The sequence below is a fragment of the Geotrypetes seraphini genome, chromosome 6, assembly GCF_902459505.1.
Source record: "Geotrypetes seraphini chromosome 6, aGeoSer1.1, whole genome shotgun sequence".
NCBI classification, from domain to species: Eukaryota; Metazoa; Chordata; class Amphibia; order Gymnophiona; family Dermophiidae; genus Geotrypetes; species Geotrypetes seraphini.
In genome coordinates this window covers 148009851-148027989 of record NC_047089.1, presented here as the reverse complement: position 1 = coordinate 148027989, position 18139 = coordinate 148009851, and the positions used below count along the sequence as shown (strand labels likewise).

Here is an 18139-nt window from a genome sequence, read left to right as displayed (position 1 = left end):
TACCTGTAATCCGTGCCGAGCTCTTTCTTTATGGAGATGATGCGGTATACAAACTTAAGGTTTAGTTTAAAACAACCAAAATACATGAAAAACAAATAATCTTTTTTTTTTGCCCACAACATTAAGGCAATTGTGATCCAAAAATTAGGAAAATAAAAGAAATGTATCTCTCTTAATCAATATAAGGACATTGCAAGGGCACCCTGAGACCCTTCCCCAGTCAGTCTACAGTGAACGTGTGGAATTTACAATATGACATTCATTTCTTCCCTGGCCCTTAGAAATTCCTCAAGCTGCTTCAAGTCAAAAAATTGAAATTGTTTGCCTTCATGAACAAAATAACAATTACAAAGAAATATTAACACAAAATTAGCAGAAATTGCCTGAACCCTAGCCCTAAGGGCCAGGAAGGCTTTTCGCCTTATCTGTGTATCTCTTGCCAAATCAGGTAATACACTTATTTTAGACCCTAGGAACTAGGAGTCCAAATGTCCAAAGAAAAACTTCAATACAGTATTATGGTCTAGTTCAAAAGCAAAGGAAACCAGTAATGTAGTTCTAAGAGTAACCACTTCCAGAGAGGATTCCAAAAAGGCAGTGAGTCCCAAAGCTTCTTCTCTCCCAGCTCCTCAGGGCCAACAGAATTCCTCAGGCCCTGGAGGTATTGAGCTCACTTAATGGGAGGGAGTGCTTCTGATGGCATCCCCAAAACTTCCACCAAGAATTTCTTTAACATATCCACATCTGGGATTAATGAAGATTTAGGAAAGTTTAAAAATCTCAAGTTAAGTTGTCTAGATTGATTTTCAAGGTACTCTAAATGCTTTGCAATATAATTTCTATCTTTCACTACCGAGGATTCACAAGTCTCCACAGCCTGGACTCTAGCCCTCAAGGAGTCCATTTCTTGTTGATGTTGAGTGCCAACCTGCACTTGAACCAGCACAGCATCAGAAATATTTTTCAAATCAACAGTATTTTGTCTAACTTCATTTAATAGAGAAGACTGCATGCCATTAATGGCATCCCACAGTGATTCAAGAGTCACAATGGCTGGTCTTAACATCTCTGGCTTCTCTGAAACCAGAGTTGCCTGGGTCTTAGCTTTCATAAGATTACTCACTATTTCCTGACTCAAAGTTTTGGAAGCAGCATCTATCAGTTGTTCTTCTTCCTCCGGAGTAAACTCCAAACTCCTAGCAGACCGCCCCCATGCTCGCAGGGGCTATCATCCTTTACGGGTTCCTCTGCGGAACGCTGATCTGCTGGTGAACTTTTACCCGGGCACGGAGGAGCAGTTCATTATTCAGGGCGTAGGGATGTCCTGTTCAAACTGCTGCCCGAAGCTAGAGTTCCGGACATGACTGAAGGAGAAGAGGTCACCGGTCCCACTGGAACTTGGAAAGTAATCAAGAGTAGACTGTCTCATTCCTGGAGTGGATGGTTCCACCGGGAGAGGCTCCCACACTTTTCCTCTCCTCTTCCCTATCGAGAAAACGAAAGGGAAATAAGGTATGGCAGATTAAACTCAAACAAAACACCAAGCTCCGCTCGTACACCCTTGCAATTTGGTCTATTCAGTGTGCCTCTACAGTGTGTCCTTTCAGCGCATCCTTTCACCACTGCACCATTCTGGATCCACCACATTAGGACATATTTCTTAACTATGATCATGTTCATCTTCAATTTTTGATTTCAGTTGATATTTATAGTAAACCCTCCTGGTGGCTTGTTTGATAAGGCAGTATATCAAGTTTAATAAACATATAAGTGTATCAAATACATGTATAAAACCCAATTTTAGAAAGCTGGTTTTATATATGTATAAGTGCACTATGGGCCAGATTCTTAAAAAGTCGCCAAAAGTTAAGCACCTGTAGGTACCCAGATTGCATCTATTGGTACCTAACTTACGGATTTTAATTGGATTTATGTGGCACAATAATTGGTAGCTCCAATAAAAACAATTAAAAACTCATTTTAAAAAATTAGGTGTCCTCTGGCACCAGTGCCTGAGTTCATGGTGCCTAGCAGCATCTAGTGACACCAAAGCCTGGAAGTGGGCATTTTTGGAGGTGGCGCTGGACTTTGGCATCACTAGGCACTGCTGGTCGCGATTCTGCATTGATCCTAGGTACCAGAAACGTAGGCCTATAAAATCTTGGCCAAAATTACTGGCACCTAGGGACCTTGCTAGCCATGATTCTGTAAGCAGTGTCTGTCTGTGATTGACACATGTCAAGTGCCACTTATAGAATCAGCCCCTACATGTATATTGCAAGAGCATGTAGTTTGGATGGTGTTTGGGCTGACCCAAAATCTACACGTGCATGCCCCATTTCAGCAAGGAGTACATGAGTATGTCCCAATATGCCATCAGAATTTATAGCTACTCCCTTGCACATGGAAGTTTTTTTTTTAAAAATGCTTCTGCGGGTTAGCCCTTTATAGGAGACTAGCTGATGCCCCGGCGTTGCACGGGTATTTAATTATAGCAATAACACTATAAATGGATTCAAATAAAGATACTTTATAGTGGTGAATGAAATTATTTTTTTACAGCTTAATAAAAAGTACAATATTCAAATTATAATGTGAAATATTTGACAAAATGAATACAATACAACTAACGCAAAACGTGATTATAAACAACATTTTTAGTTTCACCTCCTGGAGCAAGAACATATAAATTCTTGGGTGAACCCACCCTTGAGCAAGCAAAATAGAGTTGTGGGCCGCGAGACCCCCAGAACATATCACCCCAGGTAGTGAGGGATCTGCATACCAAGTTTCATTCAAATCGGTCAAGCCGTTTTTGAATTACAGTGAGAATGGTAGCTTTTTACATTTTTTCCATTGACATGAATGAGTGAAATCTGATTTTCTGTTTGTAGCTCTGCCCCCGTGTGCAGGTGGGCCGCGAGACCCCCAGAACATATCACCCCAGGTAGTGAGGGATCTGCATACCAAGTATCGTTCAAATCGGTCAAGCCGTTTTTGAATTACAGTGAGAATGGCAGCTTTTTACATTTTTTCCATTAACATGAATGGGTAAAATCTGATTTTATGTTTGTAGCTCCGCCCACGAGTGCAGGTGGGCCGCGAGACCCCCAGAACATATCATCCCAGGTAGTGAGGGATCTGCATACCAAGTTTCGTTCAAATCGGTCAAGCCGTTTTTGCGTGATCGCAGCTCCGCCCATGTGTGCAGGTGGGCCGCGAGACCCCCAGAACATATCACCCCAGGTAGTGAGGGATCTGCATACCAAGTTTCGTTCAAATCGGTCAAGCCGGTTTTGAATAACTGAGAATGGCAGCTTTTTACATTTTTTCCATTGACATGAATGGGTGAAATCTGATTTTCTGTTTGTAGCTCCGCCCACGTGTGCAGGTGGGCCGCGAGACCCCCAAAACATATCATCCCAGGTAGTGAGGGATCTGCATACCAAGTTTCGTTCAAATCGGTCAAGCCGTTTTTGCGTGATCGCGGCACATACACACACATACACACATACATACCTCCGATTTCATATATATAGATTAAGGGAGTTTACTTCTTAATCCATATTGCTTATATCCTCCTCCAAAATAAAAGAATTGCAGTCTCTTAATTAGCGACATTACTCTATTGCTACTACTTATCACTTATATAGCGCTGAAAGGTGTATGCAGCGCTTTTCCTTTTTGACATTTATAGACAGTCCCTGCTCGGAAGAGCTTACAGTCTATCTTGGACAGATAGATAAGACATATAGGGTTGGGGATGCAGAACCCAAGGTGAAAGGAGTTAGGAGTCAAAAGCACTCTCAAAGAGGTGGGCTTTTATCTTGGCTTTGAAGTTCCAGAGATGAAGCCCGCCATAGGGATTCAGGCAGCTTGTTCCAAGCATACAGCGCAGCAAGGCAGAAGGGATGAAGTCTGGAGTTGGCAGTTGAAAAGAAGAGCACAGAGAGGAGAGACTTACCAGCTGAGTGGAGCTCACGGTGGGGAGGGGAGGGGGATCATAGGGGGAGATAAGTGAAGAGAGATAGTCAGGGGCAGCTGAGTGCATTTGTAGGTCAGTGAGAGGAGTTTGAATTGTAGTTTGTAACGGATGGGAAGCCAATGAAGTGACTTTAGGAGAGGAGTAACATGAGTATAGTTTTTCTCCTGGAATATAAGTCCTGCAGCCAAATTCTGAACGAATTGGAGGGAGCGAGATGGCTAAGTTGAAGGCCTGAGAGCAGCGAGTTGCAGTAATCTAAGCACAAGGTGATGAGGGCATGGATAAGTGTTTTGGTAGTGCTCAGAAAGGATGGGTCAGATATTGGTAATATTACAGAGGAAGAAGCGATATGTGCATATGTAGGTTTATAAAATTTATGTAACTCTGTGACACACTAGTTTCTATGTGTAATTTGTACATGCAAGTTGATATTTCACAAGCTACCTATGTAAGTGTATTTATTTATTGAGCTTTTTTTACCAGCTTGATGAAGAGATTTACTCAAGGGGGTATACAACAGTTACAGTTCAACTTACAATTTTGTAACGAGCATAACAATAGTAAAATGATCAAATATAAGCATGAGGGGCCATTGAAAAGTTCTCAGCCCAGCTAACAAAGTTGGGGCAGTTTCCATCGAGGACTACACACTTAGTCCAGTGATTTTCCACTTTTTTGTTTCATCGGAAAAAATATGGAACAAAAAAAAAAAAAGGAAAATTGCTAAACTAAGTGTATAGTCCTTGATGGAGACTGCCCCAACTTTGTTGGCTGGGCTGAGAACTTTTCAACAGCCTCCTGTAAATACATCAATGAAGTGAGCTTGGAAGTGGCAAATAATATTATACAGTCTCACAAATATAGATATTTAGCAGCACTGTAGCACAATCATTTAATAGAAATATGATGCCAGTACAATACAAATTATAATATAATACACAGCATGGTAGAACATTCAAATAATACAGGCATGACAGGATGTCAGCACACAACGAATGAAACCATAAATTTGAAGATTCAAATAACAGAGATGTACAGAGGCATGAGAATGTATATTTGGCATAATTCACATCATAAGAACCCATTTTGAAAAATAAAACATGTAAAAAAGAGAAGCGTCAGGGATTTTTATGCATAATTAGTGGCAATTTGCTACTTACATAGGAAAAAGCATCACAGATATATAAGTGCTAATTTTACACAAATGCATAGAAAGCTGATTAAGAAACTAAGTCCAGCTTCAAAGCTTTGTGTGTGTGTGTATTAAAAATTAGACTTGCTGAACATAAAACTTATCTAAATAAACAATGATTTAAAATCTCTGGCATTGTATTTATTAATTCCATGTTTGTTTGAGGTAGATATTTTTTTAAAGAATAGAAGTGGATTTTTTTGTTTAAATTCTATGAGTCACTATGGCCTTTAAACTAAGAATATAAGAATTGCCATATGGGGACAGATCGAAGGTCCATCAAGCCCAGTATCCTGTTTCCAACAGTGGCCAACCCAAGTCCCAAGTACCTAGCAAGATCCCAAGTAGTAAAACAGATTTTATGCTTCTTATCCTAGGAATAAGCAGTGGATTTCCCCAAGGCATCTCAATAATAGCCTAGGGACTTCTCTTTTAGGAAATTATCCAAACCTGAATGGATAAATTTATTGTTAAAGGAGTTTGAGACCCTCAATAAAAATTAGAGATGTGAATTTGAGTTTAATTTTTATTCCATTGACTTGGCTCTTGCCAACGCTTCCATTGACCTATTCAACACGTACTTATCTTTGTTGACCTATCTGCAGTTTCATTGCCAACTCTTAGGCACACTGTTATCACTTGAATGTCATCTACTCTTGCATAGTTATCATCACACTTTCAGGGTCATGTCTGGGGGGACCTCTTCAGTAATTATCGCACTTTCAATTGGACTTCTCTTATCTACACATCACTTTGGTGATTGTGTTTCTTTCCATGGCTTTCAACAATACTTTTATGCTGATGACACATTGGTTAATCTCTATTTACCTGAACTCTAACCAGTGGCATGCAGTTCACTTCACCCCCTAAAGAGCACTGCAATGAATTTGATTGGTTGAGCAGGCAACAGGTAGATGCTGCTCAGCCAATCAAATGCAGATCAGTACTGTCAGGACCTTCAGGGGGTTCAGAGAAACCCCAGCCTAGAGAATGACACTGTGACAAAATTCATCACCATCCCCGTCCCCGCGGATAACAGCAAGAAATCATCCCATGTCATTCTTTAGTGTCTATCTCAACCTCAGTCCTTCTACACCAGCTTTCTTCAATGCGAGGCTTGAGGGTCAGTGGTTGTGCCCATACATACTCTGATTCTTCCCTCTCTGCTTAAAGAATGACATGGAGATGGTTTCCCGTGGTTATCTGCGGGGATGGGAACGGTGATGAATTTTATCACCATGTCATTCTCTACCCAAACCCAAGAGACCTGTTTTTTGGGGGGAGGATGGTTACTTTTTGTTTGATGCAGTTTGACTGGTTGAGAAGGCTGCCTACTCAACAAATCAAACTGCATCAAGCAAAAAATAAAATAAAAAAGCAGGGCTGTAGAGCTAGGGATTCACTGATTTTGACATTTCTGCTTGGATATCCAGTTTCCACTCGAAACTTCAAATAGCCAAGATAAAACTTCTTGAGTTCTTCCTCAAACCCATCCCCCTCCCACTGAAAATTGCATCCCTGCAAATAACACTACCATCCATCTCCCAGTTCCCTCAAATTACAACTTAGTTATCTGTGACTCCTCTCTTTCTTCTGTACACATATCAAAAGCAGTCCAAAATCTCTAACATTTCCAAAATCCATCACTTCTAAGCACACCATAAGAATCCTCATGTATTCTCATGTTACATCCTACTCAAACTTGCAATTTGTCTCTCAAGGGATTCCCATTGAATTATCTCTCACCACTTCAGATCAAAAATCAGCTGTAGGTGAAATGCTCAAATAATGTACCAGAAAAATCAGAAGGACATGTCCAATCTAAAATAAAAGAATATGATTTTTTCTTTTCTTCAATTCCCCTTTCTTGAACTAATGTCATCACATCTTTATTTTGTTATGCATTTAATAATCTGTGATCATTATTCCTTTGTGGATGCACTTCACACTTGTTAATGATATTGTTATAATGTGCTCCTTGTTGGAGCACTCACATTGTTGGCTTTGTATTTTTACTCTACTTATAAAATCAATAAAACACTTTGAACAAAAAAAAAAAAATAAATAAACACACACAAAAAAAAAATCAGCTGTATGTTTTCTTTGCTATGATCACTGTATAACTGTATTTAAACTGCTTTTAGTGTAGTTGTAAAACTATATAAAAGGCAGTATACAAGTCTCAATCCCTTTGTAGGAGGAGAATGTGATGTAGTGGTTGAACTACAGCCTCAGCACCCTAAGGTTGTACGTTCAAACCCCAGCACTGTTCCTTGTGACCCTGGGCAAGTCACCTAATCCTCCATCGCCCCAGGTACATTATATAGGCTGTGAGAAGAGAATGACACAGGGACAAATTTGTCCCCATCCCTGCTGGAACTGAATTTCCCTGTCCCATCCCCATGAGTTTTGTTGCTCTCCGTGTCCCATTCCTGTAAGCTCTGCCTTAACCGCACAAGCCTCGAACACTTATGATTTTAAAGTGTTTGAGGCTTGTGCAGATGGGGATAGAGCTTGCAGGAATGGGGCAGGGACAGGAAAATAATAATAATAATAATAATTTTATTCTTATATACCGCCAAAGCCATAGTAGTTTGAGGTGGTTTACAATAAGACGGTTTACAATAAAATGAGTTCCCGTAGAGATGTGGTTGTGGAGTGTCCTTCCCTTGACAACGCTTTGGCGAAACGGGGTCTCCCATTAGGATAGTTAAGCTTGGGACCAGCAGTGGATGAATGAGACAATAGATACAGTAAGTGAACCGGATTTGGTTTATAAGTTACATGGAAGATAACTATGAATTTGCTGTGAGACTGCTGTACTTTGTTATGCTCAAACTGGATGGTTTAAGCATTTGAAATAATCTAATCTAATCTTCCATTTGTGCTTCGCACCTACCTATACAGGCTGCCTGCTAGGGAGGAAGTCTGACTGGCTTTTATATTCAGTGGAGTTTTTTGGGCCTACGACGACAGTGAGTTTACATTGATGTAGCTGTGTGCTGTTTGGTTACACTTCTGTATGGTTTCGAGGTCTTTTTTTCTCCACTTGTATGATAAGTGAGCCAGCCTACCTGCCCCTTTTGTGGAAGAGAGTTGCTATTAGTTTTCTTGTGAAAACCACCCCATGCATACAAGCAGGCACCAGGATTAAAACATGTGTGCTTCAGGTATATTCATGTTTGTGGATAACTTTTGGGCAGGGTGCAGGTGGAAACACTATGGGCTAGTTTACATTAGTATTTATATAAGGGTCACCAAGCTTTCATCATGTGGCATCAGAGTGCCTAAAAGGTGGTTCCCCTGTATAGAATTGCCCAACAACTAATTAATGCACTTTACTAAACAGGCCCTTTAGTATGAATTTCAGCACTGTAACAGCCAGTATTGATACAGTTAGTATGTCGCCTCCACCAACACCACCATTAATTCCGCTATACCAGGGGTGTCAAAGTCCCTCCTGGAGGGCCGCAATCCAGTCGGGTTTTCAGGATTTCCCCAATGAATATGCATTGAAAGCAGTGCGTGCACATAGATCTCATGCATATTCATTGGGGAAATCCTGAAAACCCGACTGGACTACGGCCCTCAAGGATCGGAGTTGCCCTCCCCTGCTCTAAGGCAGGGGTGTCAAAGTCCCTCCTCGAGGGCCGGAATCCAGTCGGGTTTTCTGGATTTCCCCAATGAATATGCATTGAAAGCAGTGCATGCAAATAGATCTCATGCAGATTCATTGGGGAAATCCTGAAAACCCGACTGGATTCTGGCCCTCGAGGACCGACTTTGACACCTGTGCGCTATACTGTGATTTCTCAGGCTAAATCTAGTGCCAGAGACTGGTTTTATCTGTCCATGAGTACAATACATCAAGTTGATGTATTCATATCAAAGTGGTTTTCTTCTTAACAGTGGGTTATGTCCTTTGTAAGTTCTCGGTCTGTGTTCCTTAAGATATCTGAAGGAGGCTTCTGCTGTGGTTCCTTCCTCCTCATCCTCATCTGACTCATAATTATCTATGTGCTCCTCACGCACAGCATTAAAATGTTGCTTTGGAACTGAATCCTGCCATCTTCTGATAGCAGCTTGATCTAACCTGCCTTCCTTTTTCCCCATTTGCCCTGTAAAGTCCGTCGTTGAGACTCTCTGTTTCATCCACTTTGGTTGAAATTGATGCTGCTGCTCTCTCTGCTCTTTTTCTCTGTGAGATGATAGCTTGGATTGCAGATTGAATCTTGCAGAGGTCAATACTGAATCAGAGTCACTGTCAACAGCAGCTGTACAAGGAGAAAACAGACATTTTGTAACTAAAATGAATTATTGATCTACAGAATCATTCATTTGTATTGAACTGCACAGTTAGGGGGGAATTCTATTCTTGGTGCCAAATTTTTGGTGCACAAAAGAGTTCTAATTGATGCAAGGTACTTAAATAAGCAAACTTCAGATCCATGCAAAAACACACTTACATCTCATTTATATAATAGTGCCTAAGGAATCTATAAACGTCATACCAATTGTAAACAGTGGTAGGTGTCCTACCGCTGTCCAGTGGCGTACCAAGGGGGGGGCGGGGGGGGCGGGCCGCCCCGGGTACCAGCCCTAAGGGGGTGTTCCCGGCCTTGCCGTTCAGTCCCCCGCCACCCCCGAAGGACCGCTCGCCCCACTGACCTTCCTGCACCACCTGTGAAGCAGCCCGCAGCAGGATCGCGAAGTCAGCGTCAGCATCCCTGCGCTGCTTCCTGCGCCGCGATCCCGCCCCTCCTCTGACGTCAGAGGAGGGGCGGGACCGTGGCGCAGGAAGCAGCGCAGGGATCGCTGACGCTGACTTCGCGATCCTGCTGCGGCTGTTCATAGGTGGTGCGGGGAGGCCAGGGGGGCGAGCGGTCCTTCGGGGTGGGTCGGGGCATCAGGCCTTCAGGGTGGGGCGGGGCGGGCAGGCAAGCAGGCTTTCAAGGGGGAGGGGGTGACAGGCAGGCAGGCAGGCCTTCAAGGGGGGACAGGCCTTCGGGGGGGGGGGTGCAGACCTTCAGGGGTGCAGGCCTTCAAGGGGGGCAGGCAGGCCTTCAGGGGGGTGCAGGCCTTCGGGGGGGGTGTAGGCCTTTGGGGGGGTGCAGACCTTCAAGGGGGTGCAGGCCTTCAAGGGGGGGAACAGGCCTTCAAGGGGGGAAAGGCAGGCAGGCCTTCAAGGGGGGGACAGGCCTACAAGGGGGGGGACAGGCCTACAAGGGGGGGGACAGGCCTACAAGGGGGGGGACAGGCCTTCAAGGGGGGGTGCAGGCCTTCAAGGGGGGTGCAGGCCTTCAAGGGGGAGACAGGCCTTCAAGGGGGGGAAAGGCAGGTAGGCAGGCCTTCAAGGGGGGACAGGCCTACAAGGGGGGGACAGGCCTACAAGGGGGTGGGACAGGCCTTCAAGGGGGGGACAGGCCTTCGGGGGGGTGCAGACCTTCAAGGGAGTGCAGGCCTTCGGGGGGGGGGGGGCAGTCCTTCAAGGGGGTGCAGGCCTTCAAGGGGGGGAAAGGCAGGCAGGCAGGCCTTCAAGGGGGGGACAGGCCTACAAGGGGGGGAGAAGCTTCAAGGGGGTGGTACAAGCCTTCAAGTGGGGGACAGGCCTTCGGGGGGGGTGCAGACCTTCAAGGGAGTGCAGGCCTTCGAGGGGGGTGGTGCAGGCCTTCAAGGGGGTGCAGGCCTTCAAGGGGGGACAGGCCTTCAAGGGGGGAAAGGCAGGCAGGCAGGCCTTCAAGGGGGGACAGGCCTACAAGGGGGGGGAGAAGCTACAAGGGGGTGGGACAGGCCTTCAAGTGGGGGACAGGCCTTCGGGGGGGGTGCAGGCCTTCGGGGGGTGCAGACCTTCAAGGGGGGGACAGGCAGGCAGGCCTTCAAGGGGGGTGCAGGCCTTCAAGGTGGGACAGGCAGACCTTTAAGGGGGGACAGGCCTTTGGGGGGGGACCATGATTTAGAAGTACACGGAGGGAAGGGGGTGTTCAAAGAGACATGCATATGCCAAACTTTGGGGGGGGAAGAAATAATGGGTCTGAAAATAGAGGAGAGGGAGAGAGATGATGGACCATGGGAGGTAGGGAGGGAAGGAACAGAAAGGGAGAGAAATTGGACACAAGGGATGGTGTGGAGGAGGGATAGAGATACTGGATAGGAGGGTAATTAGGAAAAGAAACGGAGAGATGGTGGACTCTGGGATGGTGGGGAAGGAGGGAGAGATGCGGATGAAAGGGTTATTTAAGAAAAGGTGGATCTGTGGAGGGAGATGAAAAAAAAGGAAAGATACCAGACTTCCTGGGAAGGGAAGGGAAATGGAAAGGGAGGACAGAGTTGGCAGATGGATGGTTAGCATGCAGAAAGAAGGAGACCCTGGCAAGCAAGTTATCAGAAGAAAACCAGAGCCTTGGACCAACAAGATTTGAAATATAACCAGACAACAAAAGGTAGAAAAATTAATTTTATTTTCTGTTTTGTGATTATAACATGTCAGATTTGAAATGTGTATCCTGCCAGAGCTGGTGTTGGACTGCAAACGTGAGCTAGGATTTAACAGAAAGAGGAAAAGTCCTTTTTGTTTCTTTATTTTATTTACACCACAGCGCCAGTGTGGTTAGGAGAAGCCAAAGGGGTGAAAAAGCTATAAAACCCACCAGGAGTTTTGAAAAAAATCACCCAACTGGGCAGGAAAATCGAATTGAAAAACCAATTCAATAGGGCTGAATCGAATCAAAATTTTTTTTTCCTGTATCTGGCAGCATTAGTTTGCGCTACTGTCTTAGACTTTAGGACCTGGGATTGGGGAGAGATGGCATCCTCAGTACTTTATAATGCAAGTGAAACGAGGATTTGGTCAGACTTTTGAAGGGTCTGCAGAAAAAAAATATTGTATAGGCCGGGGACATGAGACAGCAGGAAATGGGAACTTTTCTTCCTTCTATTTTTGTGAATGGAAAGGCTGAGGATGTCAGAGAGGTCAGTTAAAATATGTGCTTTATAAGAAAATATAATAATGTGTTTTATAAAGTTTATAGCATAGCTGGCCTACCCAGTGAGGTGTTCCTAGTGGTGATGGTGGCAGCGTGTCAATGTGTTGAGAGGAAGAGGTGGTCTGGGAAATTCTGCTGAGCAAACTCCGGGCCCATTTCCACCCCCCAGTTAGTCCACTCCACTCAACTGATTCACACACTGAGTGGGTCTTTGGGTGTTGTTTTGGGATCTCTTCCAGTGGTTTATCTCCTTCTGGTCCAAGGAAGGAAACTTTGTTATCCTTAGCATTGACCTACAGAATATGTTTGTAACAGCGCTGCTTGTGTGGCATTAGGCTATGTAGTGATCGAAAGAAAAAAACAGACCTTTGCACATTTTTTGCACTATATGGTGGGTGTATGAGGAGATTCACATTTCCTGCACAGCTAAGTCCATGTGAAGTTACCTTGGGCTGTATTTGACATCTAGCAAGGTCTCTGTTTGAAAGGAAAGATCTAAACTTAAAAATGAAGTGGCCAGAAGTTATGGTAAAAGCAGATAGTGTAGCTGGTTTTTAAGAAAGATTTGGACAAATTCCTGGAGGAAAAGTCCATAATCTGTTATTAAGACATGGGGGAAGTGTCTGCTTGCCCTGGATCGGTAGCATGGAATGTTGCTACTCTTTGGGTTTTGACCAGGTATTAGTGTCCTGGATTGGCTACCATGAGAATGGGCTACTGGGCATAATGGACCATTGGTCTGACCCAGTTAGGCTATTCTTATGTTATGTTCTCATCTGTAGGGGCCTTTGTTTTCACTTCTTATTTTAATGTATTTTTTTTCTGGGAACTTATCAGTGTTTTTTATAATGGGAACAAAAATGGAAGAGAATTAATGTGTGTGGGATGAGGGGGTAACTAATTTCTTCAGCTAAATAATTCAATCCACCTCAACCAGACATAGGAGAACTTGTGCACCATTCACACACCCTCCAACCAAAAACGTCAAAAGAAAAAAACTGTTCGACAACCTCCTAGCCATTCGAGCTGCAACACTCGACCCCCAACTCTACAACCAATTGATATCAACCACAGACTGCAAAACCTTCAAAAAGAAATAAAAACCCTTCTATTCAAAAAACACATAAAACCGAACTAACACAATCAGAACTGTCCCAAGCATCACCTGCAACTACTCCATATGTACTTCTAATGTCATGACAATTTAGACATAATTTATGTTATGTTATGTTTGGAATAATGGTTACATATATGAGGTTCAATAAAAGAAAATTTTCACTGCCTGTTTCTATTCTGACCATTTATTCCATTTCATGGTTATTGCAAGAAAAAAAAAAAAAATTTTTTACATGGGGGGGGGTGTCAAAAAATGATGGGCCCCGGGTGCCACATACCCTAGGTACGCCACTGCCGCTGTCTAACCAGCCCATTCGGGACGCACGTTTTTAGAAAAAGAGCTCCCGAGGCAGGCCACCTACATTGGAAGCACCACCTGGAGCCTAGGGAGGCATGCAAGCCCACCTAAGCTCACCTAAGGCTAGGCGTGGGAGTGGTTTGGCTCTGAAGGAGCCTTAGGCAGACCTAGGCAGCTGTACGCATCTCCCTAGGTCAGCGGGAGACGCGTACAATGTAGGCCAGCAAAATGCTGGCTACATTGTAAATAGACGTGGCAGCTCAGCTTATCGTGGTAAAGGATCTCCCTGCCACAATAAGTTTAGCGGTGGTGGCCACTCGTCCCGTCCCCCTGAATGAACACGGCAGGAAGGATGCCCAATCACTCCTGCCCGGAACACCCCCCCCCCCCCCAAACGAAAGTAGCAGGAGGGATGCCCAATCCCTCCTGCCCAGAACACCCCCCCCCCCCACCAACCCAAATGAAAGTGGCAGGAGGGTCTTCCCTCCATCCGTCTGGCAGGCCCGCCTCCATCTGGGAAGACCCTGTCCAACCGGCCTTCCTACAAGGTTAGAGGGGGTCTGGGGGAGGGGTATATGGTGGGTTCAGGTGGGGTTGGGGGTCTGGGGCATGGTGGTGTGATCTATGGGGGTGGGAGTGGTTCCAGCAGGAGAGATTGGGTATCCCTCCTGCCGGTTTTGTTTGAGGGGGGGGGGTTGAGCAGCCTCAGCCGCTTCTAAACTTATTGTGGTAGGGAGATCCCTTGCCGTGATAAACTCAGCAGCCACATCTACTTCCAACCCAATTGGCGTCTGTAACATGGTCGTCGGTTAGAGAATCGGGTTCACTTTAGGTGCGATTCTATATAGGCTTCTGAGACCAGCATTCTATACAGAATCCGGGCCTAAGTGTTTCTGTGCAGATCTTAGAGTATACATATTCAGGTCTTCTAGTCTCTTCTTGTACATCTTTTATGGCCAGTCATAGAAGAGTAGAAGGCAGGTAGACTGCAGAGAAAGGAACCCAGGCCCATATCCCATTCTAATTAGCACAATTGTGGTGGAATGTGTGAGGCCACCAAAACCCACTGAAAGCCTACTGGACCATCATATAGGTGCCACCTGTAGGCATAAGGGCTCTTGGATAAATGCATTTGGTTAACAATCTATAAAATGATATATGGAGCCTAGCAGAGATCAATCTGAAATTAGGAGCACATATTCAGCTTTTAATCTTTTATTTCATTTTCCTTATTATTAATATTGTAGTTCTATCTCTTTTATATTATTTTAATTTTTAGTTTTATATGAAAACCGCATATATGTTCCTCAATTGCGGTTATATGTGTGGTATTTGTAGGAGTGTGTGGTGCAATGGTTAGAACTAAAGCCTTAGCTCCCTGAGGTTGTAGGTTCAAATCCCTCACTGCTCCTTGTGACCTTTGGCTAGTTACTTAATCTCCTCATTGCCCCAGGTACATTAGATAGAGTTTGAGCCCGCCGGGACAGAGAGGGAAATATGATAAAGTACCTGAATGTAAACCACTTAGGATATAAGTGGTATATAAATAATTAAATAAATATATCAAATGATAAATAAACTTGGAAACTTGGAACCTCGCCCAATATGCACGCCAAGATTTGCACCTGGTCTCAGTTGCTGTAACTCCTCGTTCCCAAATTTGAGCATGGATCTCTGCACTACACACTGTTCTCTAAAGGGTGTTAATCTCAAAAGTCCCATTATAGTATATCGGTCAGCGCTGATTTTTATCAATGCCATTTATAGAATTTTCCCTTCATTGTTCTGCAAGATATGTAAAGTCAAATGGATCAGTATTCCACCCACGGTAGTCAGTGTTCTTTTAAATGCTGGGCCATACCTAGATACCAGTGCTGAATATCTATGTATAATGCAGCTGCTAGCATTTATCCAGGTACTGGCGATATTAAGACTGAAACCCAGATAAAGTTAGGACAACCTTTTTGCTGTACTAAATTTTTCTACGATAGATAGTTACCTGGTTGGCAGGCTGAATATTGCCACTAACTAGGTAATTCCTGGTTCCAGCAAGAATCTGCCACAGACCGCTTGAGCATTATCTAGATAATGCCATAGTTGCTGACTGGATTTTCAGTGACACTATCCAGGTAAATGCTGATGACCTTGGCCAAGTCACTTAACACTCCATTGCCCCAGGGATGTTAGGTAGATTGTGAACCCACCGAGATAGATAGGGAAAAATGCTTGAGTACCTGAATGGAAAAACCGCTTAGACAATCTCCATTCATAGGCAGTATATAAATAACAAATACACTTAGAAAATTGAAAATCTAGGTATAAATCAGTGAGTGGGCTCATTCATGTAGGATCCATTTTTCACCTTGTACTGCAGCTTGATGTTGAAAAGTAGTACCATGACATTATTACTAGAGGTTGTCAATGCCTTGTTTATGTGTATCCCACTCCGTTTTGAATTCTAGCACCTTTATGATACAAATTAGTACTTATATGCAAAGCAAGTATCTTTTACGTTCATATTCTACCGTTTTCTATCTAGTTCTATACAAAATAAATGACAGAACATATTAACAGAAATGATTAAACAAACAGCTAACCCTGGGGCAGGTGTAGTGGAATGCCTTTTTGTTTGGGGGAGCCAAGATATGCCCCCACCCAACCCATACTCTACTCCCTGCTCCAGTATCTCCTTTTCCCTTACCTACCATCCCTACCTACCTTACCTACCAAGATTAAGTTGCCCTTTTCCATGGTATCCAGCATCCTTCCCTATCTTTGAACTTTTCTCTGTAGTCTCTAGCATTTCTCTTTCTTCCCAAACTCCTTTCCCCCATGGTCTCCAATACCCATCTCTACCTCTACACCCCTAATAACATATTTAGTGCCTTACCGTTCTTTCACTTTCTCTTATTTTCCAGTCTTTCACTAACTTCATTCTCTTTCTTCCCCCAATCAAGCATTTGCCCCTCTCTATTCTACTTCCTTCCAGTATATACCCTCTTTTTCTGCTCCCTTCTCCATACAGCATCTTCCCTTTCACTGTTCCCTCTCTCTCCCTACTTCCATCCATCTTTCCTTTTTCTCTGCTCCTCTCCATCCAACATCTGCCCCTCTATCTCTCCCTTTTCCATCCAGCATCTGCCCTCTTTCTCTGCTCCCTTTCATTTAGTATCTGGCTCCTCTCTCTCCGCATTTCCATCCAGAGTCTGGCCCCTCTCTCTTTCCATTTTCATTCAACGTCTGCCCTCTTTCTGTGGTCCCATCTATCCAATGTCTGGTCTCTCTTTCTCCCCATTTCCACTCAGAGTCCTCTTTCTCTATTCTCTATTCACCATCTTGCAACTTTCTTTCCCCAGTTCCATCCAGAGTGTGCCTTCTTTATCCCCCATGTTGTCTAGTATGTGCCCCTTCCCCCCATCTAGCCTTTGTCCCCTTTCTTCCCTCTCATCTGCTCCTGCTGTTGTTTCAGACCAACAGTAGCAGTGGTGGGAACAACAAAGAAATGCAGAACACAAGTCCACATTGTTCTTGCTGACAGCCACCAACCCCATCCCTGTTGCAACCACGAGCAACAACAGAGTGGACCTGTGATCTGCTTTTCTTTGTTGATGCCACTGCTGCTGATAGAGCTGCAGCAGTGGCATGTTGAAGGGAAGTTGGAAGAATCCTGTCCCCTCTGGATTTCTAGGGGGTATTGTAAAACCTGTGGCTCCCCCCATTTCAAATCCTATGCCCTGGGATATTCCACTTATCAATTTATTCAAATTGGAATATTATTGTTACACATAGTCCACATGTGACAGCATAGCAGTTTTAGCATGATGAAACTAAAAGATACAAAACAAAAGTGCTTCCTATATCTGTACAGGCAGCCCTTTGTTATATTGCTTTGACTGTACTAGAAAAGTGTTGCAATGCAATTTGCCTCTAGCTAAATAGACAGCATAGTAAAGGAATGTTTTTATAGTTGAATTAATCAGCATTGAGTGTTCTGTACTGAGTGCTTTATGGTCACATACAGGAACAGATGGAAACATCTAAAAAAAAAAAAAAAAATCACTAATGGAGGGGGGAAATTATTACTGTGGGCTATTGTTAAGATGTAGTTACTGTTAATCTCAATTATTAGCAACAAGGTCTCATTGCATAAAATGGGACCTGTGCTAAACTAGCATGAGTTAGTGCTAAAAAAAAACACTGGGAGCCCATGTTGCCAATTAGGCCCCTAAATCACAGAACCATGGAGGCTCATCTGATTTTAACCGGTCCAGGAACTTTTATTAGTTGCTGTCAAAGCCTGAACCAGATACAAAGAAATCTGTCATGGAATTTGCTCGAATTTTGACTGTGTCACTCCTCTAATTAAGTCAGCACATTGGCTCCCTGTTACTCATCTGCTTACTTATAAGATTCTGCTCTTGGTCTTCAAAATTCAACAGTCTCATGTTCCACATTCTTAGATTATCTGTTGATCCCTTACACACCATCCTGCACTCTTTGCTCGTCACAACAGAACCTCAACTTTATTTAAAATATTTGATTTAATCGCAAAATCCAAATCCTAT

The 18139-nt window shown here is 43.8% G+C and overlaps 1 protein-coding gene across 1 annotated transcript in view; it reads right to left on the bottom strand.

Moving 5' to 3' along the window:
* Positions 1-9062: 9062 nt before the first annotated feature.
* Positions 9063-18139, bottom strand: part of LOC117362918 (sodium/hydrogen exchanger 4-like) — a 104958-nt gene continuing 95881 nt past the window's right edge. Inside the window, exon 12 of the mRNA XM_033950010.1 lies at positions 9063-9451. Within this exon, the coding sequence (XP_033805901.1) occupies positions 9063-9451 (389 nt within the window). The remainder of the gene's footprint in view (positions 9452-18139) is intronic.